This window comes from Ranitomeya imitator, chromosome 7 (assembly GCF_032444005.1).
Source record: "Ranitomeya imitator isolate aRanImi1 chromosome 7, aRanImi1.pri, whole genome shotgun sequence".
In the NCBI taxonomy this organism is placed as follows: Eukaryota; Metazoa; Chordata; class Amphibia; order Anura; family Dendrobatidae; genus Ranitomeya; species Ranitomeya imitator.
In genome coordinates this window covers 81,527,446-81,553,673 of record NC_091288.1, presented here as the reverse complement: position 1 = coordinate 81,553,673, position 26,228 = coordinate 81,527,446, and the positions used below count along the sequence as shown (strand labels likewise).

Sequence of the window (26,228 nt, the reverse complement as noted above, 5' to 3'; positions counted from 1 at the left end):
GGGTTAATAAACTTCTTGAATGTGGTTTTGAGCACCTTGAGGGGTGCAGTTTTTAGAATGGTGTCACACTTGGGCATTTTCTATCATATAGACCCCTCAAAATGACTTCAAATGAGACGTGGTCCCTAAAAAAAAATGGTGTTGTAAAAATGAGAAATTGCTGGTCAACTTTTAACCCTTATAACTCCCTAACAAAAAAAAAAATTGGTTCCAAAATTATGCTGATGTAAAGGAGACATGTGGGAAATGTTACTTATTAAGTATTTTGTGTGACATATCTCTGTGATTTAATTGCATAAAAATTCAAAGTTTGAAAATTGCGAAATTTTCAAAATTTTCGCCAAATTTCCGTTTTTTTCACAAATAAACGCAGGTACTATCAAAGAAATTTTACCACTATCATGAAGTACAATATGTCACGAGAAAACAATGTCAGAATCACCAGGATCCGTTGAAGCGTTTCGGAGTTATAATCTCATAAAGGGACAGTGGTCAGAATTGTAAAAATTGGCCTGGTCATTGACGTGCAAACCACCCTTGGGGGTAAAGGGGTTAATCAACTATCTATACAATATTATTTTTTTCTCTGTACCCATTAATAACCTCTTGTTATCAGAAGTCCATTTCTCACTGATAGGCCATGGTGCCAAGCATTGTTCACAAGTGACCCGCTACTGTTTTATGCTACTGATTAACTCTTAATCGCTTTGCTAAAAAAAAGTTTAATAGTCAGGACTGAATTTGTGTCATTGGACCGGCCAAGTGGCTGTCAGTCAGCTTCTGTAAGATCACATCCATAAATGTAGTTCAAGAAAAGCACATCCAGCCCATGAATGGCAGCGCTTCCCAGGACTCACATTCAAAGATGATATTTCATATTTTTTTATTTCATAACTTAAAATAGAAGAGATACAACGCGTTTCGGATACAGTATATATCCTTCTTCAGGTATCATAAAAACACAGTACAAATCCTACTAGTATAAAATTCAATTACACTTATATATAGTATCAAACCTTTTATCCCAGTCTCAGAAACTTGATTTGGGGTGTGGACCAAGTTCAGGAAAACACCCACTGATTGATACAGCCTTGTTAACATTGATGCAAGAAAGAGAGCAAAAAGCAAAAAAAAAAAAATATATCAAAGAAAAAAAAAAAAACCACAAGAAAAAAAAATATAAAAAAATAAAAATAAATAAAAATAAAAAATAAAAATAAATATCCTTTAAACTCTCTCTATGATATCATTCAATCCATTTGGAAATAATGTTCCCAAACGATATATCCAAAACGTTTCTTTCCTGTTTAAAAGAGCATTCCTGTTTGCAACTCCAGAGGGTATCTGCTCCACTGGAGTTACTTTTATGTTAAAAATGTTATTATGTTTAAGTAGTAGATGCCTTGAGAGACTATGTTTTAAAAAGCCATTTTTTGCTCTATTTCTGTGGCCATTAATGCGGGACCGCAGTGTCTGTACAGTGCGTCCCACATACTGCAAACCACAACTGCATGTGATGACATATACAACATGATCACTACTACAGGTGAGTCTTTGTGAGATTTCAAAGACATCACCAGTATTATTGCATTTAATAGTTTTAGCCCCATGATCTAGGATCCCACAGGTACAACATTTTTTGGAGTTACATTTAAAAACTCCGGTGCCTTGAAGAACTCCACATAAAGTTTGATCCTTATTTTTATTAATGTTTTTTCTTTTTGGATCCAACTGTTTTTTTAATTTACTGGGGGCCACCAAATTTTTCAAAGTTTTCCCCTTTCTATATGTAATCCCTGGTTTATCAGGGAGATGTTTTCCCAAGACAGGGTCACGCTTCAAGATGTACCAATATTTAGAAAGCACAGTTCTTATGATTTTATTGCCCCTATTGAATGTTGTCACAAAATTCAATTTCCAGCGATCATCACTTTTTTCCTTACCAGTAGTCAAAGTGTCCCCCTTCCTGGTTTTTCCTTTTAAACATTCCTCCTGTGTTTTTATTTTGTTGTCCCTATATGCACCATTTATCAAATTTTTCGGGTATCTTTTTTCCTTGAATTTTCTTTTTAAAATTTTAGACTGAGCTACATAATCAGATTCTCTTGTACAATTCTTTCTGATGCGATAAAATTGGCTGTGGGGTATATTAACCTTCCACTTCTTGTAATGTGCACTATTGAAATCTAAAAAGCCATTTGAATCCACTTTTTTGAAGTGGGATTTTGTGATGATTTTTTTACCACTATGGCTGATCTCTAAATCATGAAATACCATTTTTTCTTTATTAATTTGTGATGTAAAGGTAATCCCCCAGGTGTTATTATTGAGCTCTTTTATTAATTGTGCCGCTTCCTCCTCTGTCCCCTTCCATATGATAATCAGATCATCTATGAAGCGCTTATAAAGCCTTATTTTGTCATAGAAAACAGGCTTAGAAAGTGACGATGAGGACTCGAATCGCCCCATGAATAAGTTTGCGAAACTTGGCGCGACCCGAGTCCCCATCGCGGTGCCGAGCAACTGTAAGTACAGTACGCCTTCAAAAATGAACACATTGTGTTCAAGAATGAATTTCAGACCCTTTAACAGAAAATCTCTTTGTTCGGGGAGCATCTCTGTCTTTGCTAAATAAAAACCCACTGCATTTACCCCCATTTCGTGGTCTATGTTGGAATATAATGAATTGACATCCAATGAGATAAAGGAATAATTATCTTCCCATTCAATATCCCTCAGCTCCTCGATTAATTGTGTGGAATCTCTCAAATATGAAGGAAGAGACTTTACTAGATCTTGTAGAAACAGGTCAATATAATGAGAAAGATGACAAGTTAAAGACCCTATTCCTGATATAATTGGTCTACCAGGTGGTTTTTCACAGTTCTTATGCACTTTTGGTAGATGATAAAATAATGCCATGGTTGGTGCAGGATTTGATAAAAATCTTTTTTCTGTTTTATTGAGAATGTTCCTCTCGTAGGCTTCCTTAATCGTATGGTGATAGTCCTGAACAAAGGATTGTGTAGGATCTTCTTTTAGAATTTTGTAATATCTCATATCAGACAATATGTTCAAAGCTTCCTCAATATAGTCAGATCTATTTTGCACAACTACTCCCCCTCCTTTATCAGCTTGTCTTATTACTATATCTGTATTTTGTCTCAAATCCTCCAATGCCATTTTCTCTCTTTTAGAGATATTGTTCTCCTTTTTTATCTTGTTTTTTCCAATTCCATACTTTTGGATTTTATGTTTATTATTATTTTTTTCCCATTTCCTAATTTCTTCAGATACTAATGAAAAAAAAGTATCTATATTTGGTCCTCTGTGTTGATGAGGATTAAATACAGATTTTGGGTGTACCTCCTTGTGGATATATTCCCTTTCTTTGTTTGTCTCTATTGGGATCAGTATTTTTTTGGGATCCCCAATGTCCCCATTTTTTTCGTTCAACAAGAAATGCCTTTTAAGAGTGAGTTTGCGAGTGTACGCATTTAAATCAAGAAAAAGATCGAATGCATTCATATCTTGAGCAGGGCAGAAGTTTAGTCCCCTACTTAAAATTTCCATTTCTGAGGAGGATAAAATATGGGACGATAAATTAAATATTTTAACCAGAGGCGGATTTAGTTGTTTATAAGTTTCAGGGTTCCTTGTTTTTTTACATATTCTCAGATTTCTATTAGATCCCTTTCCTCTTTTTCCTCTTGCTCTACTTTTCTTTTTTTGGATCTTGATATTACAGTTGGTGCGAAGTAATTTGTAATATGATTCTTTTGTATTGGACTTGAAATTTGAGCTGTTTGTGAAGAACTGATTAGTGGTGGTAAAATTATTTCTGAAACACTTGGACGTGTGGGACCTATCTCTAAAAAAGAGATGTTGGATACTACTGAAGATGGTGATGGAGTGGGCGCTTGTAATACTGTGGTGAATGTAGATGGGGATTCTGTATGATCATGGATAGTTAGTTCATTTATATCAAATTCAACATTGGAAATTTCCAACCTGTGGGAAGCAGTAGGAATTTCCAATGGGGGAAGTCCAGGATTAGGGAGAGGTAATGTTGGAGCATTTTTCATTATAATGATCCTGGGCTCTAATGGAATGTTTTTTTCAATGGGTGGAGGTTTTTTCTTTTTTGCATTCTTATTCAATATGGTGTGAATATTCTCGGGGGTAGACGTATTTAGTGGTAATTTAATTTGAGATATAGTTGTTTCAACATCATGTATATTTTTTATATTTGAATTGATTATAGTCCTTGTTTGTTTTAAACCTAATTCCTGTGGGACCAGGACTTCTGTTCTTAAATTACTAGTTTTTTTCTTTGTTGGTTCATTGATACCTATCAGGTTTTTATTCCTGATTGGTTCCTTTGACATTGGTTTAGTTTTAACAGTATCCCTACGAAATTTTTTTATTTTTACATCTACTAGATCATTTTCAAATACTTTGAGTTTCCTGGTAATGTCATCATTCACCAAATTAAAAAAATGTGAACTTTTAAACTTCTCAAGTTCAAGTAATTTCTTTTCACAAATCATTGCAGCTTTACTGGCTAGCTCAGAACGCTTTTCCACTAACAAACTCATAAGACTATAAGAACAATCATTTAAAATATTATTCCAATTATTGGTAAAATTACTGTCATCTGAAAAAGTACTATTAAAATGTATCTTCAAACCATTCGGAACAATTTTTTGATGAATACAAATACTTAAAAATTCTGCATCAATCTGATGTCTTATTTCCATCTTCATATGTTTTTCAAAGTCCAAAAAAAGACCAGTGATGGTCCTTTTTGTCTCAATATCAATCATAGGTTCAGTACAAGAATTATCCAACCCTGTATTAGTCATGTTCTTAATGGATGATAACAGCAAACTTATTCATGGGGCGATTCGAGTCCTCATCGTCACTTTCTAAGCCTGTTTTCTATGACAAAATAAGGCTTTACAAGCGCTTCATAGATGATCTGATTATCATATGGAAGGGGACAGAGGAGGAAGCGGCACAATTAATAAAGGAGCTCAATAATAACACCTGGGGGATTACCTTTACATCACAAATTAATAAAGAAAAAAAATCATCACAAAATCCCACTTCAAAAAAGTGGATTCAAATGGCTTTTTAGATTTCAATAGTGCACATTACAAGAAGTGGAAGGTTAATATACCCCACAGCCAATTTTATCGCATCAGAAAGAATTGTACAAGAGAATCTGATTATGTAGCTCAGTCTAAAATTTTAAAAAGAAAATTCAAGGAAAAAAGATACCCGAAAAATTTGATAAATGGTGCATATAGGGACAACAAAATAAAAACACAGGAGGAATGTTTAAAAGGAAAAACCAGGAAGGGGGATACTTTGACTACTGGTAAGGAAAAAAGTGATGATCGCTGGAAATTGAATTTTGTGACAACATTCAATAGGGGCAATAAAATCATAAGAACTGTGCTTTCTAAATATTGGTACATCTTGAAGCGTGACCCTGTCTTGGGAAAACATCTCCCTGATAAACCAGGGATTACATATAGAAAGGGGAAAACTTTGAAAAATTTGGTGGCCCCCAGTAAATTAAAAAAACAGTTGGATCCAAAAAGAAAAAACATTAATAAAAATAAGGATCAAACTTTATGTGGAGTTCTTCAAGGCACCGGAGTTTTTAAATGTAACTCCAAAAAATGTTGTACCTGTGGGATCCTAGATCATGGGGCTAAAACTATTAAATGCAATAATACTGGTGATGTCTTTGAAATCTCACAAAGACTCACCTGTAGTAGTGATCATGTTGTATATGTCATCACATGCAGTTGTGGTTTGCAGTATGTGGGACGCACTGTACAGACACTGCGGTCCCGCATTAATGGCCACAGAAATAGAGCAAAAAATGGCTTTTTAAAACATAGTCTCTCAAGGCATCTACTACTTAAACATAATAAAATTTTTAACATAAAAGTAACTCCAGTGGAGCAGATACCCTCTGGAGTTGCAAACAGGAATGCTCTTTTAAACAGGAAAGAAACGTTTTGGATATATCGTTTGGGAACATTATTTCCAAATGGATTGAATGATATCATAGAGAGAGTTTAAAGGATATTTTATTTTTATTTATTTTTATTTTTTTATATTTTTTTCTTGTGGTTTTTTTTTTGTTTTTGTTTTTCTTTGATATATATATATATATATATATATATATATATATATATATATATATTTTTTTTTTTTTTTTTTTTTTCTTTGAAATAATTTTTTTTTTTTTTGCTTTTTTCTCTCTCTTTCTTGCATCAATGTTAACAAGGCTGTATCAATCAGTGGGTGTTTTCCTGAACTTGGTCCACACCCCAAATCAAGTTTCTGAGACTGGGATAAAAGGTTTGATACTATATATAAGTGTAATTGAATTTTATACTAGTAGGATTTGTACTGTGTTTTTATGATACCTGAAGAAGGATATATACTGTATCCGAAACGCGTTGTATCTCTTCTATTTTAAGTTATGAAATAAAAAAATATGAAATATCATCTTTGAATGAGAGTCCTGGGAAGCGCTGCCATTCATGGGCTGGATGTGCTTTTCTTGAACTACTCATCCTGTGTGAGCCTTACTCTGGCTCTCTCACTTGGATCCACCCGAGGCAAGCTGCAAGCCCTGTATATTGAAAAGTATCTCAGAGGGAATTTGGAGGATACACGATCTAAAGCCATTTTAGTCTTTTATCAGGTGAGTGCATAAAATTGTGCACCCTTTAGAGACTATAATATTGTGTTTACGCACTTAGGGCGCCGCGATTTGTCTGTTCTTCTCTCCCAAACAGGGTTTTTTTGTATATCCATAAATGTAGGGACAGTGTAATATTTCTAAATGTACACAATATTGTGGGAAGGGTAAATGTGATCCTAGTCCAGAAAACATTATCACATGAACTTTGGTGTAAAGTATTTTTATGTCACCTCAGTGGTAAAATTCTGGTATGAAACCAGCCGGACTCTTCTGTTTGCATCTCTTTATTGGTGTGTGTCAGGTAAAGGCTCGGGATACGTGATGACATGTGCTGCATGACACTGAGATCACAATGTCGCACTGCCACACATCTAATGAACTCCTATGATGCCGCATTGCGACGTGCGATCTTCTATGACTGTGTAGGAGCACAGGGGATAAAACCTGCAATGCCATGCGGCTTACACGCCTGAACAAAACCCTGCAGAACTGATCTGAAGGAGAGAAGTTGCAGGAGGGACGGAATTAGCCAGTGCTCTGAGTCAGGTGATCGCGACAAAGCAAGCCTTAGATACAAAAGGCCAGCGCGCCAAAAAGAGAGAAGTGACAGTTTGTCCTGCTGCAGCTTCAGCAGCCAAGACAGATGGCCGCAGCCGTGTGTACCAGCAACGTCCAGACTCCGATGACGATGGTCAAGCACCAAAGACCAGAGCTACACCAGTCAAACTCCATACTTCACCCTGCGACAGTCAAGTACCGAAGACCCGAACAACGCCGGTCAAGGTTCCAGACCCAGACAACACCGGTCAACAGCCAATGACCAGCCCCCATCAATACTGACCAAGGAGATACTCATCGGTGGTCAAGTACCGAAGAGGTCCTGAGGACATCCGGCCATAGACCCAAGCCTGGGCCGGTTATTGGAGGATACGTGTGAGAAGGGCCGTCACTTTCAGCAGAGACGTATGGTACCGGGGTCGTGGGCAGAGGGAGGGCTGCGGATCAGGCAGAGTCCGGCTTACTTTAGAACAGCCCAGATAGAGCTGACTTCGTCAGGAAAACGTGCGACTAGTGAGCAGCGGCACTTGTCAGAGTCCAGAAAGCCACGAAAGTTCTTAAAGATTGTTCCTGCCAAGTACAGCATTTCCCCCATCCTCCCGACTAGGATTAGGTTGGACTGTAGACCCCGAGTTTATCCTGATATTCCCCATTGTACATTAACCAATATATTCCTGTCTATATAATTGTTTTGTCATTGAATACTGTGAATACTGTGTCTATATAATCTGCCTCTAATGACAATCCTCTAGTCTTATAATTCTGGTCAGCAAATAACAGTAGGTTGTTGTTCTGCCGGTGTCTCCGCTGTTCCGTATAGTTCACCTGCTTACAATTGCAACATACAAAATCACAGCTCTAAAATACTGATGCAACAGAACGTCTCTCAGAAGTTGCACAAATGTTTTTGGCCTCGTGATTTGTCTGGGAATTGACATGTTGTCATGTAGCCTCAGCCAAAATCCGGCTTTTCATTGGGATTGTAGGTTTTTTTTACTTAAAAGGCCGAGATTTTATCATAAAGTGGACTCGTCTGATTACGATTGATCATAGTCCAGGTATGGCCGTGGTCACTGTGGGGGATTGCAGGAGCTTTGCACGCCATTATTATTTATGTGACGTGTTCCATAGACATTGCATGGTTCACATTTAGATCCCCGTGTCTGCAGTCCTCAGGTGGGTCCTAGTCTGAGGAGCTGTTACTTCCCCCTTTTGGCTCAGATCTATATACGGTAAATGTTGGTACACCCTTTTACTCATTTTCCTTTGTGCAGGCGAGTAATGGGAGTGAGAACCTGTGAATCCCGATGTCTGTTCAGTGGCTCCAAGGGAGAAGTCTGCTGCATCGAGCCCCTTCACACAAAGCCCGAGCTACGAGACCACCCCATCACTCAATTCTCACTGCTGGCTATGGCGTCATTGACTAAGGTACTAGTGTTTCATTTTATCATCCACAAGTCAACATACTTGTATGCAGATTGGAATAGATGGCTTTGGTGCCTTACAGGCCATTGGTTCTGTGCATGGAGAAAATGTGAAAATGGAGCGATCAGCTCACCTGTTCAGGTGCATGGCAAAATACTCCAGTAATAGCAACAGTCCAAGCGATATACGGCTCTCACATCATCTTAAAATAATTGCTTTATTGATCCAGTAGTAGAAAAGGTGCAAAAATGGTTGAACACAACAGCACAAAAAAGGAAAAAGCAGAAAGGAAATATCCGCTGTGCTCCCAGGCAACGTGCTTCAGACCAGACAGTCTTGACAAACATATTGCCTGGGAGCACAGCAGATATTTCCTTTCTGCCTTTTCCTTTTTTTTTTTTGCTGTTGTGTTCAAAAATTTTTGCACCTTTTCTACTACTGGATCAATAAAGCAATTTTAAGAAAATGTGAGTGGCAGCTCTAGCTTGGACTGTGCACATTGTTACCCATCAGGGGCATAAAAGCAACTGTTGAAGCAGACTACTCCCACCCATATTCCTCATGTAGTAAAATGAAGGTAACACAGGTGAGTTCCTGGTTTCTAGGCTCTCCTGTAATGACCCGGGCACACTGCACAGCGTTCTCTCTACAGGGCGACGCTCCCTTTCAGTTGCCCATGCTTGATGACAGAAGCCACCACTCTCTTTTATTAGGGTTAGGGGGACATCACTCACAAATCAAATGGTTTTATGTTGATGATGATGTTACTTTTTATGGTACTATTAAAGGGGCATTCCCATCTCCAAGATCCTATCCAAATATATAGCTGGTGTAATAATAATATTAGCAAATACCTCCAATTAGAAATATAGTATAGTTTTTCTGATTCGCTATGTCTCTTTCCTCGTGTGCAGGCATTGCAGGACCTTAGGTATCCATGGTTATTGCCACTAGCTAACTGTCATTATATCAGTGGTCGTAACCATGGATACCTAAAATCCTGCAAAGCCTGTATAAGAACCTGAGAAGTGGACCCTCTGAGTCGCGGCTTCAGAGCCCCCGAGGTCGAGCGGACCAGATAGTGCCACCCCCTATACAGGGAGAGTTTGGGACAGGCCCAAGGAGGATGGAGCCGCAACTGCCGGAGCCAAAGGGGCGACTGAGGGCTGGGCCAAAGATGGTACTGAGGACAGGAGTGAGACGGGACCACAGAGGAGACCAGAACGGAGAAGGCACCGGAGGGACTGGGACGGCAAGACACAGTACTGACCGGAATGGTGGAGACACATGATAGACGGAGAACAACAGGAACACAGGACAGGCAGGAACACAGCACTGGCAGAGATGGCAGGAACACAGGACTGGCAGAGACGGCAGGAACACAGGACTGGCAGGTACGGCAAGAACACAGGACTGGCGGAGATGGCAGGAACACAGGACTAGCAGGGATGGCAGGAACACAGGACTGGCAGGTACGGCAAGAACACAGGACTGGCGGAGATGGCAGGAACACAGGACTGGCAGGGATGGCAGGAACACAGGACTGGCAGAGACGGCAGGAACACAGGACTGGCAGGGATGGCAGGAACACAGGACTGGCAGGTACGGCAGGAACACAGGACTGGCAGGTACGGCAGGAACACAGGACTGGCAGGGATGACAGAGAAATGACAATAAGTAACAAGCCAAATCTGAGTCCAAGCGTGGGGAGCAGAGACTGAAGCCAAAGAACCTAAGGAGACGCCAGGAAGAAGCCAGCGAAAGCAATAGATGCAAAGGTGTCTTACCAGGAGAGATGCAGGGAAGAAGTACCCGACGGGCGCCGTCATATTGGGGGCGGAGCCACTGGGTCACGACCTCCCAGAAGCCCCAGTGGTGAGAGGAGCGCATCTGCGCATGCGCAGACCGCCGAAGGGACGAGCACCAGAGAATCCAGATGCAGAGGAGCGAGGAGGAGCATCGGGAGCGCGCCGACCGGAAAGGTAAGTATGAGGCGTATATTAGGCGGTGTAACAGCCTGCACATGAGGAAAGAGTCATAGTGAATCAGAAAAACTATGGTACACTACATTTCTAATTTGAGGTATTTTATAATATTATTATTATTGAAGAGGAAAGATACATAATAATTGTTTCTCCCATTGATCGCATTGCTGGGTGATTATGAGCTGAGGAGAAATCCCTTTTCCTCTGTCAATTTCCCTTTGACTTCTGTCTTGTACAGAAATGTAAAGCAGTACTGGGCATTTGGTGTAAACTGTCACTTTCAGTTATTGATCGTGATAATTTTATCATCTTAATATGAATGTTGCAACCATTATTTATTTTATATTTTCTTGTTGGGTGGAAGTACCAGTCTGTTCAGGGACTTTATAAGGCATAGAAGCAATGCTGATGGAGAACTAGTTGTTCCCAGTCTGAGAATCTATTACTTAGCTGCTTAACATCAACATCTCAGGGGCAAGAATCCTGTAAAATTAATGAAAAAAAAACCAAAACCCTTTTTGGACCAAATTGTGTATTTGACGCTTTGGTAGCGCATGCATGTTCACATCATACCAAATAATTTTCTATATGATAGACAAGTTGTGGCGGAAGGTGTGGGACGCTATGGGCATTGTACGATGTTTTCAGACCAGTTCAGTTTGGGTCACACCAGGACTACTAGAATTGGCCATTCAGGAAGGTTTTGAGATATTTGTATAAATATGCTACTACTGTTATTCTCATTCTTACAAGCTGACATTGATTTACATAATAACCAGTTTTCGAAATGCAGCAGCTCCAGCATGTTGCCATGTAGAAATTAGCAAACGTGGAGGGCTCGGCAGCTCTCATATGTAAGCTAAAGTATTCCAGACAGGGAAGAAAAGTTATTTCCCCAAAAGCAAATTGGGTTCAAAAGAGTTATAGCCCATAACTTTCTGTAAGTGAGGAGCGCGGACTGTCTCATATTTATTTTCTGCACAGGGTGTGTAAAAAAACAGTCGTTTTAAGCTACATTCACACTTGTGTATGACATATCTTAATGCTGTCCATTTTTTTTCTTGAACAGTACACTGCCCCTTAGAGTTAGGCTACTTTCACACCAGCGTCGGTACGGGGCCGTCGCTATGCTTCGGCCCGACGTACCGATGGACAGTGTGATTGATGTAGCACAACGGAGGCAGCGGATGCAGTTTTTCAACGCATCCGCTGCCCCATTGTAATGTCCGGGGAGGAGGGGGCGGAGTTAAGGCCGCGCATGCGCTGTCGGAAATGGCGGACTCGATGCACAAAAAAACGTTACATGTAACTTTTTTTGTGCCGACTGTCCGCCAAAACACGACGCATCCGTCGCACGCTGGATGCGACGTGTGGCCATATGTCGCAATGCATCGCTAATGCAAGTCTATAGAGAAAAAACGCATCCTGCGGGCAACTTTGCAGGGTGCGTTTTTTCTCCAAAACGACGCATTGTGACGTACGTCACACAACGCTAGTGTGAAAGTAGCCTTACATTGATCCTTAGAGACATCAGTTAAATAAAAACAAAGCGATCTGTGTTTCCAGTCCAGAGGACTCAGGGCATGTCCTGATTTTATCTGTTTTGTGGATCAGACCTAGGCAAAATAGATGACACAACTACCACTAGGACAACCTTTTCTCATAAAAAAACAAACAAACCTATACTCACCTGTTCTGCCAGCGCCATTCCTGCGGTGCCATCAGTCGTGGTCCGGGGGCACATGTGTGGTTGTTGTGACACGTGACCTTAGCGTCATTGTCTCCACCTTCGTACGGATTGAACATGAAGAGGAAGTCCGGGCTGCAGCTGATCTCTGACTTCCTCTTCATGTTCGATTGGTATGAAGGCGCGGGCAGTGACGCCATTGCTGATTGGGCGCTGGGCTCACGTGTCATCACAACCACACGGAAGCCTGGGACCACGAATGCCAACACCGCAGGAACAGTGGCGGCACGGGAGGCGAGTATAGGCTTCTATATTTCATAGGGACCATGCATAGGGAATGAGAAGTGGGCTGTCCATTTGTTGGGTGGCACCCGCTAGGAAGCCTCTCTGTATATGCGAAAGTATAGAGCCAAAGACACCGGCGGAGAAGCAACCAAAAGAAGCCGCTTGAGGAAAACGTCTACTGGCGCTTTCCTGAGGCAGCTTAGTCTGAAAATAAAATAATGGGATGCATTAAAAGAGGCATAGATGCTCATCCCGTTTGCTTTGCATTTTTTCACTTTCACTCTAGTTAATTTTCTCTTCCTTTTCCCAGTACATTATATAGTAAAATCAATGGTGTCATTCAAAACTACAACTTCTCCTGCTGGAAAATACCAGCCCTCATTCTGCTATGTTGATGGAAAAATGAAAATATGACTCTCGAAAAAAAAAAACAGGAAGATAAATCAAAATCGCAAAAATGAAAAGTTGCCAGGGATAAGGGACCTTTGGGTTTAGTGGCACTGGTTGGCGGGGATGAAGTTTATTTGTTTTTAATGCATTTAAAAAAAAAAGACAGTGAATAGAGCCAATCAGATGCTCCATACGCACCGTCCGCCCTTCTTACTGAGGTGTCTGCACTGATAATAGGGGAGCAAGCTGTATGATGAAAGGAAAGCCCGACACTGCTGTCCCTACAGAAATGTCCTGGGCTTATATCTCAGTGTGTATGGCAGCTAGCAGCCTCCGCTCCATGCCCTCTGCTCCATGCCCTCTGCTCCATGCCCTGTGTAGACCTATGTGTGGTATGTCAGCAGTATAAATGCCACCATTTGATTGCAGATATTAGAATTGATGCCTAATGCTCCTGTGTGCACTTTCTACAGATTCTGGTGATTGGTCTAAAGCCTTCTTTGAAGGTGTGGATGACGTTTCCCTATGGACGGGTAAGTAACCTTTTATAATTAACCCAGATACCAGTAAATTAAAGATTTTTATCATAAAGTGAAGCATCTTATGAGTTTTGCAGGCGGCATATTAGACGTCACATTCAGTAATTACAACACGACACAAGGGCATTACCCAAGGCCTTATTTTAATTAGATTGCTGGTGGGGCTCGGTGTCGAGGAGCCTTCACATAGCAGTTTCAATGGAAAGATCTAGAGAAGAGTATTAAAGATGTTTTTAAAAACCAGACAAGTATTTAGTATTCTGAACCCCCCCCCCAAAGAATGAGTTGATCAAAATAAGACAATGTACATACATGTGACATAAATTAGATAATTAATGAACAATTTACAACCATTCATTAAACAACATAAAAAAAGTTGTTGACCCCAAGTAATGCACTTGTAGGTCTTCGCTCTGTCAGGGGTGTTACTCTGACCCTGGTACCAAGTTTTAGTATTATAACGTTTCACAATGAGGTTTACAAATGCCAAAAGCCAAGGAACCAGATTGTAGCGGCTGTAGACTAAGTAAAAGAGTATTAAAGAGGTAGCCCACTACTGTAGCATTGGTGACCTACTGTATGCTTAGAATCGGTCCTCAATGTCTGATCGGTCGGGGTCTGACACCCGGCAAGCCTGCCGAATAGCTCTGACCGTATTCTGATAGTGGCCATCCCAAGATTCCTCTGCTTATGTGGCTCTTTGCTCTAGTTCTGATAACCTCACAGTTTTATTTGCTCATCTTTTCAATAATGAGCTCTATCAAATGCTACCCGAACTTTTGATTGGCAGCTTTATGCCTATGCACAGTGTATACAGAAAGCTGGCAAAACAATTGTAGAAGCCCTAATAGCCAGAGGTCAATTTTGATGATTACATATCAGAAGCTTGTCATTGAGAGGACTAGCAGAGCTACTGCAGATCAAACAGCAATTTTATCAAAACTACAGCAAGAAGCCCAGTAAATGACACATCGCTGGAATCAGGGTCTCTGTCTATACATTGTTAACATCTCAAATTGGTCATCTATTAAACCATCTTTTATGTATCTTTTATTATAAATATTAGTTTGCGGTGTAAGGATTGTTGTACTTTTTCATTAAATTCATACAGTATGTTTAGACTGATCATGTGCACGTTACCTCTGAGCCAGACTGATGTTCTTGGCCGTTCTCACTTCCTTCCTTCTCCACACAATTAATTCTCCAGTTACAATTAATTATTATCATAAAAGTGTTTTGTCTCATTTTCTTTCTTCAGGAGTGAATTGCTCCAATGCATCGTGGCTTTCCATTTGCCTGGGGCGGGCGGGGGGTCCGCTCCTAAAGATTGACCGGTTAGACTAACGGCATGGTCGCTCTTTTCCTTGCTGCTATTAGACGCCACAAGGGACTGGAGCCTGCTGGAACCAGGAATCCGGCCAACTTCAGAGCGATTCTTGCAGGCTCTACACGCGGTCACCACCCTAGTCAACGTAATCGGCTACTATGAGATGATCTGTACACATTAGAATTAAGAATCCCCCATTCTTGAGAGCAGAGAGGATTTTTATTAAGAGCCATTTAACACTATTGCTTTGCACTGCTGGGTTCAAATCCCACCTTGGACAACATCTGCAAGGACTTTGTATGTTCTCCCCGTGTTAGCCTGGGTTTCCTCCGGGTTCTCCGGTTTCATCCCACATTTCAAAGACATACTGATAGGGAATCTAGACTATGAGCCCTATGGGGACTGTGCCAATAGTGTCTGTAAAGTGCTGTGGAGTTAATGGCGCTATATAAATGAGTAATATAAGTAATTATTGATGCTTGAGTAACTGATGTTCTCTTTATTGGATATTCCCATATTGTGATCTGTTGGGGGTCTGAGGATTGGGGTTGATAAACACTAATCTAGATCCCTTGTAGTTGGTTGTCCATCTCCCACTGTGAGGTCCACTCCATGTGATCCTCCTACTTCCCACCAATATCAGGCCATGTTAGGGGCAGGAAGGTGAGCAATCTCATACAGTGCTCAGTAAGAGAAGAGCAGGGATCCAAGCTCAGGACATGACCTTCCTTCTGTATGTAAAGTGCTGGGGAATATGCTGGCACTGTATAAGCAATGCATAATAAATACGTGGTACATTTAAAGGCTGCTTTTCACAAGCACTAAGCTATTTTACCCATTATTGAAGATGAGAAAACACCTTTAAAGTATATAGTAGGGTCTTCTGTGCCATTCCGAGGTAATGAGAAGTGAGTAGTGGAGCAGGAAGTATTTTCGACTTGATCAGTGAACTTTGTCGTTTTCTGGAATCTTAGAAAATATGGCGTCTAACAATTCTAAGAATAAGCTGTCAGAACTCCTTCCCTGTGTGATATCTAAGGAATTGCTACACTTTGTTGTTGATGGCAGATGCATGACATAGTAAATCTTGTGCTCCCCCTAATATGCAGGGGTCACACTGTGCACTGTAACCTTTGGGACCGTTACCGCAGTGAATGGAGGGGTCCTGTACATTCACCATCTGCTGTCTTTTCTATGATTTTGTTCTACAGTGAGTGGTTATATGGCATTACTAATTGGTACTTTTTATTGTGCTGGGCACAACGATCAGGATAGTTGCTGCCAATGTGCTCAGCCGCCAACGTGTTCTTGTTGTGACTCATTTGCTCTGGCCCCGTATTACCTACACCCGTCACTCCAGGGCTGATCAGCTGGAGGGTTCTCGATAAACGGGGTGTTATTGATGAGGCTAGTGATGAGGATGGCCTGTAAAGTAGAACAGTGATGCTGTTTTAGAGTTGTTCCAGTGCCAAACTACTTATCAAATGTTTGTACCACAGGGATTTATTTGGGGTGCGTTCCCTTTATGTGAAGCATCCTAGGTTTTGTCTGTTGATCGCTCTCCGACCCATCTACCCTGCTATTGAGCATTCATCCAAAACACTTCTAGTGAGTTGCCTAAGAGCAGAATCCAAGCGATCACTAAGTAGCAGGGATATCCTCATTGTCATGTAGATACTCAATTGCAACTTTGCAATTTAATTGTTCTAGTAAATCCCCTCTATTCTCAAAAATGGAGAACTTTTTATTCTATTGTTTACAGCATGTTGCCTAGATTATTGACCACCGCTGCAATCTGTTGTCAGTGACGTCTGAGCTCGGTCTGCAGCGCTTACAGGCTATTTGTTGTGGCACTTACAAGCACTGCTCTGACCCTGGATCTGGCCGGCATCTCTGCCTCTGTACGTCTCTGATGCTGTAGCGGCAAAGCTACCTCTTCTTGTAACATCGGGGAACGCACAGTCCTGGATAACAAACATTCATGAAAAGTGTCAATCAGGAGCGCACAACCCCATGGCAATCAGGAAGCCACGAGGCATAGGAGAGCTTTGCTCCTGAAGATTAACGATGACATAAGCTTGTAGCTAAGTTTTTCTTTTTACTAGTAGTAATAAGTAATTCATAGAATCGCTTTAATGGCTTTTGGATTGCAGAAAGTTCTGCCCGCTGTGCCAGTGTATTGTACACGCTTTAATTATACACTCATTAGCTCACATGTAAGGTTGAGGACAGGTTTATTTTGTCTCTAGAGATGACTACTTTATCTTTGATGTACCACGAATGCTTTGTAAGGACCAGAAATCAATTTAGCAGTCTGGTAATAAGTTTATTATGTATTGCTTAATTACTGTTTCTTTTCATCTCCTAGATGGATCCCTCCAGCGTTCCACTCCTAGCCTGGCACTTTGTGATCCTACAGGGGGCCTTAAACCCCATGCTGGCCTTCTGCAGAGGCGATGTAGTTCATTTCCTTTTGGTAAGAACTTAGTACGGGATCACGAACGCCAGAGAATTCTTTTTTTCTTGGAGCAATTATAAAAATGATTTGCATTTAATTAATGAAGTTAGAACGTGCCAGAATAAAACAAATGATCGCCTAAGACACGCAATTCTGTTTTGAAGCCGATACAGGTTCATTTAAAGGGATATTCCCATCTTAAGCATCTATGACATAACCACAGGATCCACCTCTTCAGACTTTAGGGGTATGTTGATCCCTTATTCCAGGATTCAAGGAATTGCTTGCTCAGCCCTTTCAATAACTCCGCAAGCTTGGCCACCTGTTCATTGAACTTCATTGTTGCTTGTGGCAGCTGAGAATTATTAATAAGCAGCTGTAATTTTATCACTGGACTCCCATTCTCCTAATTAATGAGGGTCTCATGGCTATGACCTTCACCTTTTAAGAATGAATGGAATATTATATAGATATGACATAAACACTAGAGATAAGAATACCACTTTAAAACACTAGCGCTTTTGTTTTGTTTTTTTTCAGTTCTGGAGTAATGCTACAAGTCTATGTTCCTTGAACCTAGTCTTCTACTTACCAGCTGCCATCTTTAGCTGTTCCTGGCGCCACTCCGGATTTTGTGACCACAACCTTTGACTGAGTAGGAGTCAAAGGTAACGGTCACAAGCTCTCAGTATACGTCTATGAGAGGCTCGTTATGGCTCCTGTAGACCTACAGTGAGTTGTGACTTTGACTTCTAGATAGCCTAGTAAACAATGGAGTGATCCACCGTAAAGAGTTGAAGATGACGGCTGGTAAGTATAAGACTCGGAGCATGGAACTTAGATTAGTAGCACCACTCCAGAGCTGCAATTAAAAATAAAAAACGCTGGACTGGTGCTTTAATGTACGGTATCAGCAAGCCCAAAACAGAAGAATACGCTAATGAAAAACCACTATAGACGAGGGACCAAATATAGTGGTTTCACTGTCTGAAATAGGTAAAGCTGGCCAACAAATGTGCGTATTGCAGTTGAAACTATGGCAGATTCACACAAAGAAACACACAAAAAGTTCTTCTGTGTGAATCAGTCATGGATGAAAACATCTCAGGAGGACTAGATTGCTTACCTGAGGTAGTAGTGTTAGACAGGCACACCACTTGAAAGAAGCACCGCTGCTGGCCAAGACTGGTGTAAAAACATCAAAAGTCGCACAATTTTTGTGCAACTTCAAGTTGCAACATTTGAAGATTTTTGAGAGCAGAAACGGTCAAAAACGCCTTTATGAACCAGGGACATAGTGTATCTCTGCCGAAAACCAATGTAAGAAGAAACTGTGGTATCCAACATTAAGGGTATGTGCACACGTCAGGATTTCTTGCAGAAATTTTCCTGACAAAAACCAGACATTTCTGCCAGAAATCCGCATGTGTTTTTTTTGCGGTTTAGACGCGTTTTTTGTACGTTTTTTCCCAAATGCGTGCGTTTTTTTTCCGCGAAAAAAACGCATCCTTGTGCACAAAACATGCAGAATGCATTCTAAATTATAGAATGCATAATGTATGCGTTTTTAATGAGTTTTTATAGCGTTTTTAGCGCGAACAAATGCGAAAAAAACGTGAAAAAACCTGAACGTGTGCATATAGCCTAAGGGTATGTGCACACGCTAAGTATTTTCTGCATTTCTTGGCAGGAAATCCGCTGCTTAAAATATTCGTGGTTTTGATGCGTTTTTGGTGCAGATTTGTCCCCACTCATTAGTAGAATTGAAATCTACAGCAAAAATGCTGAAAGAATTGACATGTATCAGATTCAAATGTACACCAAATTTGCAAGTCACAAATCTGCAACGTGTGCATGAGACGTCAGGATTCTCATTCACTTTGCTGCCATCAGGAAACCCTTCCGGTTTTGTGACAAATCTGTTCAGAAAGCTACAAATCTTTGACAGATCTGAAACAAGTTCTCATTCATAGAAACAGTATACTTCTTAGTGGTGGTTGTTCATTTACAGAGAACCAGTCATGTTCCCTAAGGCCACCAAATTACCAACAGAATAGTACGGCGCTCTAGCCTTGCACTTTTATGGAGTGTCTGGAGTGACAAAGCGATACAGCTATGAGCGGCAAACACTTTTCTTTTGATGGACATAATTTGCTAATTAGGTATGACTAGTTTGCCCAGGTGACTAATCCCCCAGATTAGTCCTGGGCTCTTAGTGTATTGTACACTTTCATAAGAGCTCTTCCTCTCAGACTGGTTCTTGACATATGAAAGCTGCGCTGTTATTGCTCTGTCTGAAAGTCTAATAAATATGACCTATTATTTCTTCTTTAAGAGAGCTAATATATAGCAAGTGAGAAAGGCGGAAGCTGCATCACAAAGGAGATACTGAGACTCTGCTGTATGCAAGACATAGGATACACTTAGACTGCTGTATACATCATATAGGATACACTGATACTACTGTATATACATCACATAGCACACTGATACTGTATATAGAACACATAGGAGACACTAAGACTGCTGTATACATAACATAGGAGATACTGAGATTCTACTGTGTACATCACATATGAGACTCTGCTGCAGGGCCGGCGTCAGCACCCAGCGTTAGGGGCAGGCAGCTGCCTAGGGCCCCCGCTCCCCCAGGGGCCCTCAGCTAGTGGCACATCACGCAGCCGCTATGGGGCCCCTGTGAGGCAGGGGGGCCGCCTGTCGCCAGCGCCAACTCCCCTGCCGCCGCATTGAACTATACCGGTGTCTGCCAGTAAAGTTCAAAGCAAATGATGGAGTTGAGAGCGTCACCTGATGCTCCCTCTCCCATCATTCCCCACTCTGCCTCTGACACTTCGGGTGCGCGATGACGTCATTGCGCACTCGCTGTGTGTCAGACAGTGCAGCGGCAGCCGCCGAGACCGGAGCACGGAGCAGCGCGGGCACGTTGAGAGGTGAGGAGTGTTTTTTTGTTTTTTTGTAACTATAACAGTGAGTACTGGACTATGGGGCCATTCTTGGGGGCAGGGGGGCTGTGCTGTGTACTACATGTCTGTGCTATATACTACATGGCTGTGTTATATACTACGTGGGCTGTGCTATATACTATATGGGCTGTTATATGCTATGTGGGCTGTCCTTTATACTACGTGGCTGTGTTATATGCTACGTGGGCTGTTATATACTTCATGGCTGTGTTATATGGTACGTGGCTGGGTTATATACTACGTGGGCTGTGTTATATACTACATGGCTGTGTTATATGCGATCATGAATCGTGATTTGTGTTAAAGGGGGGGCCCACTGAGACTCTTTCGCCCGGGGCCATCAAAAACCTGGAGCTGGCCCTGCGCTGTATACACCACATGGGATACACTGAGACTCTGTTGTATACATCACATAGGATAGACTGGGACTCTGCTGTATACAACATATGGGATACACTGAAAATCTGCTGTATACATTACATCACAAGGATACACCGAGATAGAAAAGTTAAGTTCTTCAATACAAAAAGTGAAACTCATATATTATATAGCATCATTACAAACAGTGATCTATTTCAAGTGTTTATTTCTGTTAATGTTGATTATGGCTTACAGCCAATGAAAACCCAAAAGTCATTATCTCAGTAAATTAGAATACTTTATAACACCAGCTTGAAAAATTATTTTAAAATCCGAAATGTTGGCTCACTGAAATGTATGTTCAGTAAATGCACTCAATACTTGGCCGGGGCTCCTTTTGCTTTAATTACTGCATAAATGCGGCGTGTCATGGAGGCAAACAGCCTGTGGCAATGCTGAGGGGTTATGGAAGCCCAGGTTGCTTTGATAGCAGCCTTCAGCTCGTGTGCATTGTTGGGTCTGGTGTCTCATCTTCATGTTGACAATACCCCATATATTCTCTATGGGGTTAAGGTCAGGCGAGTCTTCTGGCCAATCAAGCACAGTGATACTGTTGTTTGTAAACCAGGTATTGGTACTTTTGACAGTGTGGACAGATGCCAAGTCATGCTGGAGAATGAAATTGCCATCTCCAAAATGCTTGTCGGCAGAGGGAATCATGAAGTGCTCTAAAATTTCCAAGTAGACAGCTGCGCTGACTTTGGTCTTGATGAAACACAGTGGACCTACACCAGCAGATGACATGGCTCCCCAAACCATAACTGATTGTGTAAACTTCACACTAGACTTTAAGCAGCTTGGATTCTCTGTCTCTCCACTCTTCCTCCAGGCTCTGGGACTTTGATTTCCAATGTCTAGTGTATTGTCAAGAGGAAGATGAGAGTCACCAGACTCAACAATGCAGATGAGCTGAAAGCTGCTATCAGAGAAACCTGGGCTTCCATAACATCTCAGCAGTGCCACTGGCTGATCAGCTCTATGCCACACCGCATTGATGCAGCAATTGATGCAAAAGGAGCCTCGTCCAAGCAGTGAGTGCATTTACTGAAGGTATATTTCAGTAGGCCAACATTTTGGATTTTAAAATAATTTTTCAAGCTGGTGTTAAGTCTTCTAATTTACTGAGATAATGACTTTTGGGTTTTCACTCTGTTTGTAATGACTTTATATAATATATGAGTTTCACTTTTTGTATTGAAGAACTTCAATAAATTAACGTTTTGATGATATTCTAATTTTGTGAGAAGTACCTGTATCAGGGGATATTAACTCTAGGTCACTGACTAAAATTAGAATGGAGAAAAAGCAATTGTGATGAGATTCTGACTTTATGACAAATGTAGCCTGCATTAGGGCACCATTTATGATGGGAAGAAGGGGTCTTAATATGGCGGACGACCCAGACATGGCACATCAAATGAAACAGGTGTGCACAAGAGCATCTACATTATTCTTTATTAGTTGCCCGTGCTGCAGTATAGCGTGGCATATTTTGTTCTGTAGCATTTAGCACTGTATTCTGTAGTTCATGTAGAGCTATAACAAAGCTTCATTGTTAGTGCAGTGTACGATATATTAGTGGATCATTAACAGAAATCCTGTATCTCCAGGTGAAGAGGGATGAATCCGGAGCAATCCATATAAACAAGCAAAAGCAGCTCCATCTGCACTATGATCTCATCAACTTCACGGTGAGTATTCTGCAGCCACCTGCTGGATCATCGACAGCTGCTGCTCTTTTTTTATGTACTGGCTCTTTCTTTTCACAGTGGATTAATGCTCGTACGGTGGCCCTCCTGGACAGTGCAGAAAAGCTCCATGTGATCGACAGACAGAGTCAAGAGGAACTGGAAACACTGGAGATTTCTGACTTCCAGCTTGTCTATAACAGCAGCCACTTCAAGTCTCTGGCCACAGGGGGGAATGTCAGCCAGGCGCTGGTAAGATTTTTGTACCATAGACAACATTTATCAAATATCCATAGTAAAGATATATGTATGATTGGTAGAGAACTTGGTGTTGAGACCTCCACTGATCCCAAGAACAGGGAAACCAAAATCCCTTGAGTGAATAAAACTTAACTCTGTCTGTAACTCCTATAAGACAGTTAAAGGTCAGTGAATGGAGCTGTGGTTGCAAATACTCACTAACCCTTCGTTCACACAGGAATAAGCATGTGAATCAAACATACTGCGGGCAGGTGAGTGCTGCCACGAGACACATAATATCCACCTGATGAACGAGCCAGATTGGCTCTAAAACACGTAACATACACCTGATGAAGGAGCATGATCGGCTCTGAAATGTGTAACATACACCTGATGAAGGAGCCTGATTGGCTCTGAAACACAGTGTCTACCTGATGAAGGAGCCTTATCGGTTCTGAAATGCGTAACATCCACCTGATGAAGGAGCCTTTTTAGCTCTGAAACGCATACTGTCCACCTGATGAAGGAGCCTTATCTGCTCTGAGACACACAGTGCACACCTGATGAAGGAGCCCGATTTGCTCTGAAAAGCGTAGGGCTTTAAATAAACCATTACCCTCACCCTTTGGCTCCTCGTCTCTGTGACAGCACTCACCAGTCAGCACTATTCTTAATACACATCCTCATTCCTTAGTCCCGATGCCGGTTGGCCTGGGAGTCAGCGGACACAGCTGCAGCTAATACATAGAGACTTCTAATGTGATGATCAGTGTTGTGCCTGGTTTGCACCATACTAACAGGTGAGTGTAACAGCTGACAATTCATCATCGCAATCAATGTTCTACCTGCACTAGAGGCGCTTCTGTAGTTTTCTAATCCATTCACACAGCTGACTTTTTTAGGTCCCAGAAAACGTAACATTTATCACTAGTCCTGTGGACAGATGATGCATTCACACACTAGTTGTGTTTTTCTCCTTCCCTATGAAGGCACCACGGAGAGAGAGGGGATCCGCCCTTCAAAGACAGGAAACCTACAGATAAAAAGGGATGGTACCTCTCTCCTGCATCAGTTGGTTTCCTGTCCTTGACGGGGACCTACAGTCGGCGTACCTGCAAGGTGCCAGAAGAGATTGTCGTGGGATGCCATGCCCGGTTAGTCCGTTCCCTGCCTTGGCTGGCGTGATGTCCTGTGTCGCCACCGCTGGGGTCAGTGGGCCTTTAGGGTGTGCGGGGAGAGGCATTGCTGGATACTGCCTCTCCCGGATACCTCGTCGCCTGCGCTGCAAGCAGCCCAGGCCAGGGCTGGAAGAAAACCGTGCCGAACCAGGTACAGGAACATCTGGGTATCATATTAGATTCAAAGAAACAGGAGTATCGCCTTCTGATGGATAAAGTTCAGAAAATCATAGCCATTATATCTTGGATAAGGGACCTCCCCTCTACGACTTACGGAAAGTTATGTCCCTCCTAGGTTTCATGACTGCCTCTATCCCGGCCATTCAATGGGCCCAGACACAGACCAACACAACACATGTTATCAGCCAGAAACTCTCTAAAAAGGCAATTTAGAAAGGCACTTAACCATGTCATCAGAAAAGGTACTTTCTTTAGAATGGTGGATGAGGATAAACAACTTAACCAGGGGCATTCCGTGGATGATTTCAATCTCTCAGTTTCTGACGACAGATGCAAACCTCGGGGGTTGGGGGGCTCACCTGAACTACCAGAGAGCGCAAGAGATCTGAACAAAGGACCTAAGATCAGTATCCTCAAACATGAAGGAACTATTGGCAGTAAAATTCGCCCTTCTAGAATTCTTGAACACTCTCCTGGGACACCACGTAAGAGTATTCTCAGACAACCGGGTAGTGGTAGCATACCTAAATCACCAGGGAGGAACCCGGTCCCGGCCCCTCATGGAGGTGACAAGGTCCGTTTTTTAGTTAGCTGAGGACAACTTGGGGTCTTTATCTACACTGCACATAAGAGGAACAGAAAATCGCAGAGTGAACTTCCTGAGTCAGATCCAGCTGAGACAGGGCCACTGGGAACTGAATCGGTGTTCTATCAGGTCGCAGAAAGGTGGGGTCGTCCGTCCATAGATCAATTCGCCAATGGTTAGAACAGGAAGGTAGAAGCATTCTGCTTGATAGCCCCCAAAGGTAACCCCATAGCGTTATATGCCTTCATGATTCTATGGGTCAACCATCTATCCTATGCTTTTCCTCCGATTGCCCTGATTCCGGAGCTTCTGAGGAAAATCCGGGAAGACAGGGCAAAAGTGATCTTAATAGCCCCCTTCTGGCCAAAGAGAACTTGCTTTTCTTGGCTGAGTATGATGTCCATCTCTGACCCCTAGGTACTTCCAGAGCTTCCGAACCTTCTTTCCCAGGGACCAGTCCTTCATCCTCAGGTAACAAAGTTACACATTACAGCCTGGTATTTGAGAGAGCTCTCCTGAGTAATAAGGGATTTTCCCCAAACTTAGTCTCCACTTTGCTACAAAGTAGAAAACCTGTAACCACCAAACTTTATGGGAAATCATGGAGAAAGTTCCTTTAAGCTTCAGGTTCCAAGTTAGAAGGAGGGGTTCCACTAGAAGCCATCTTAGCGTTTCTACAGAAGGGGTTGAAACAGGGCCTAGCTACAAGCACTTTGAAAATTCAAGTCGCAGCATTAGGCGCCCTCTACAAACACAACCTGGCTAGGAAATCAGTGGATATCCAGATTCATAAAGGCATCGGCCAGGTCTAGACCCATCCCCTCGCGGAATACTCCCTCCTTGGGATTTAAACTTGGTCCTTACAACCCTACCAAACCTCCTTTCGAACCTCTGGCAAAGGCTTTGCTAAGAATCCTGTCCCTTAAGACATATCACTTTTAGTAGCTCTCACGTCAGCTTCCAGGGTCAGTGACATCCAAGTTTTTTATCTGCTTGCCCTCCCTTCATACACATCTTGGAGGATAGGGTTAAGGTACCTTCACACTGAGCAACTTTAGAACGATAACGATAGCGATCCGTGACGTGACGTTGCAGCGTCCTGGATAGCGATATCGTTGTGTTTGACACGCAGCAGTGATCAGGATCCTGCTGTGAGATCGCTGGTCGGAGCTAGAAGTCCAGAACTTTATTTCGTCGCTGGATCACCCGCTGACATCGCTGAATCGGCGTGTGTGACGCCGATCCAGCGATGTCTTCACTTGTAACCAGGGTAAACATCGGGTTACTAAGTGCAGGGCCGCGCTCAGTGACCTGATATTTTCCCTGGTTACCATTGTAAATGTAAAAAAAAAAAAACACTACATACTTACATTCCGGTGTCTGTCGCGTCCCCCGGCGTGAGCTTCCCTGCACTGTGCCAGCGCCGGCCGTAAAGCAGAGCACAACGGTGACGTCACCGCTCTGCTTTATGGCCGGCACTTACACAGTGCAGGGAAGCTGACGCCAGGGGACGCGACAGACACCGGAATGTAAGTATGTAGTGGTTTTTTTTTTTTTACATTTACAAT

General features: G+C 42.0%; 1 protein-coding gene across 1 annotated transcript in view; it reads left to right on the top strand.

The window, feature by feature from the left end:
• VPS8 (VPS8 subunit of CORVET complex) overlaps positions 1-26,228 on the top strand; it is a 252,427-nt gene that overhangs the window by 43,967 nt on the left and 182,232 nt on the right. The window contains exons 11-15 of the mRNA XM_069733555.1: positions 8,563-8,716; positions 13,534-13,593; positions 17,295-17,402; positions 22,399-22,479; positions 22,558-22,728. Of these exons, the coding sequence (XP_069589656.1) occupies positions 8,563-8,716; positions 13,534-13,593; positions 17,295-17,402; positions 22,399-22,479; positions 22,558-22,728 (574 nt within the window). The remainder of the gene's footprint in view (positions 1-8,562; positions 8,717-13,533; positions 13,594-17,294; positions 17,403-22,398; positions 22,480-22,557; positions 22,729-26,228) is intronic.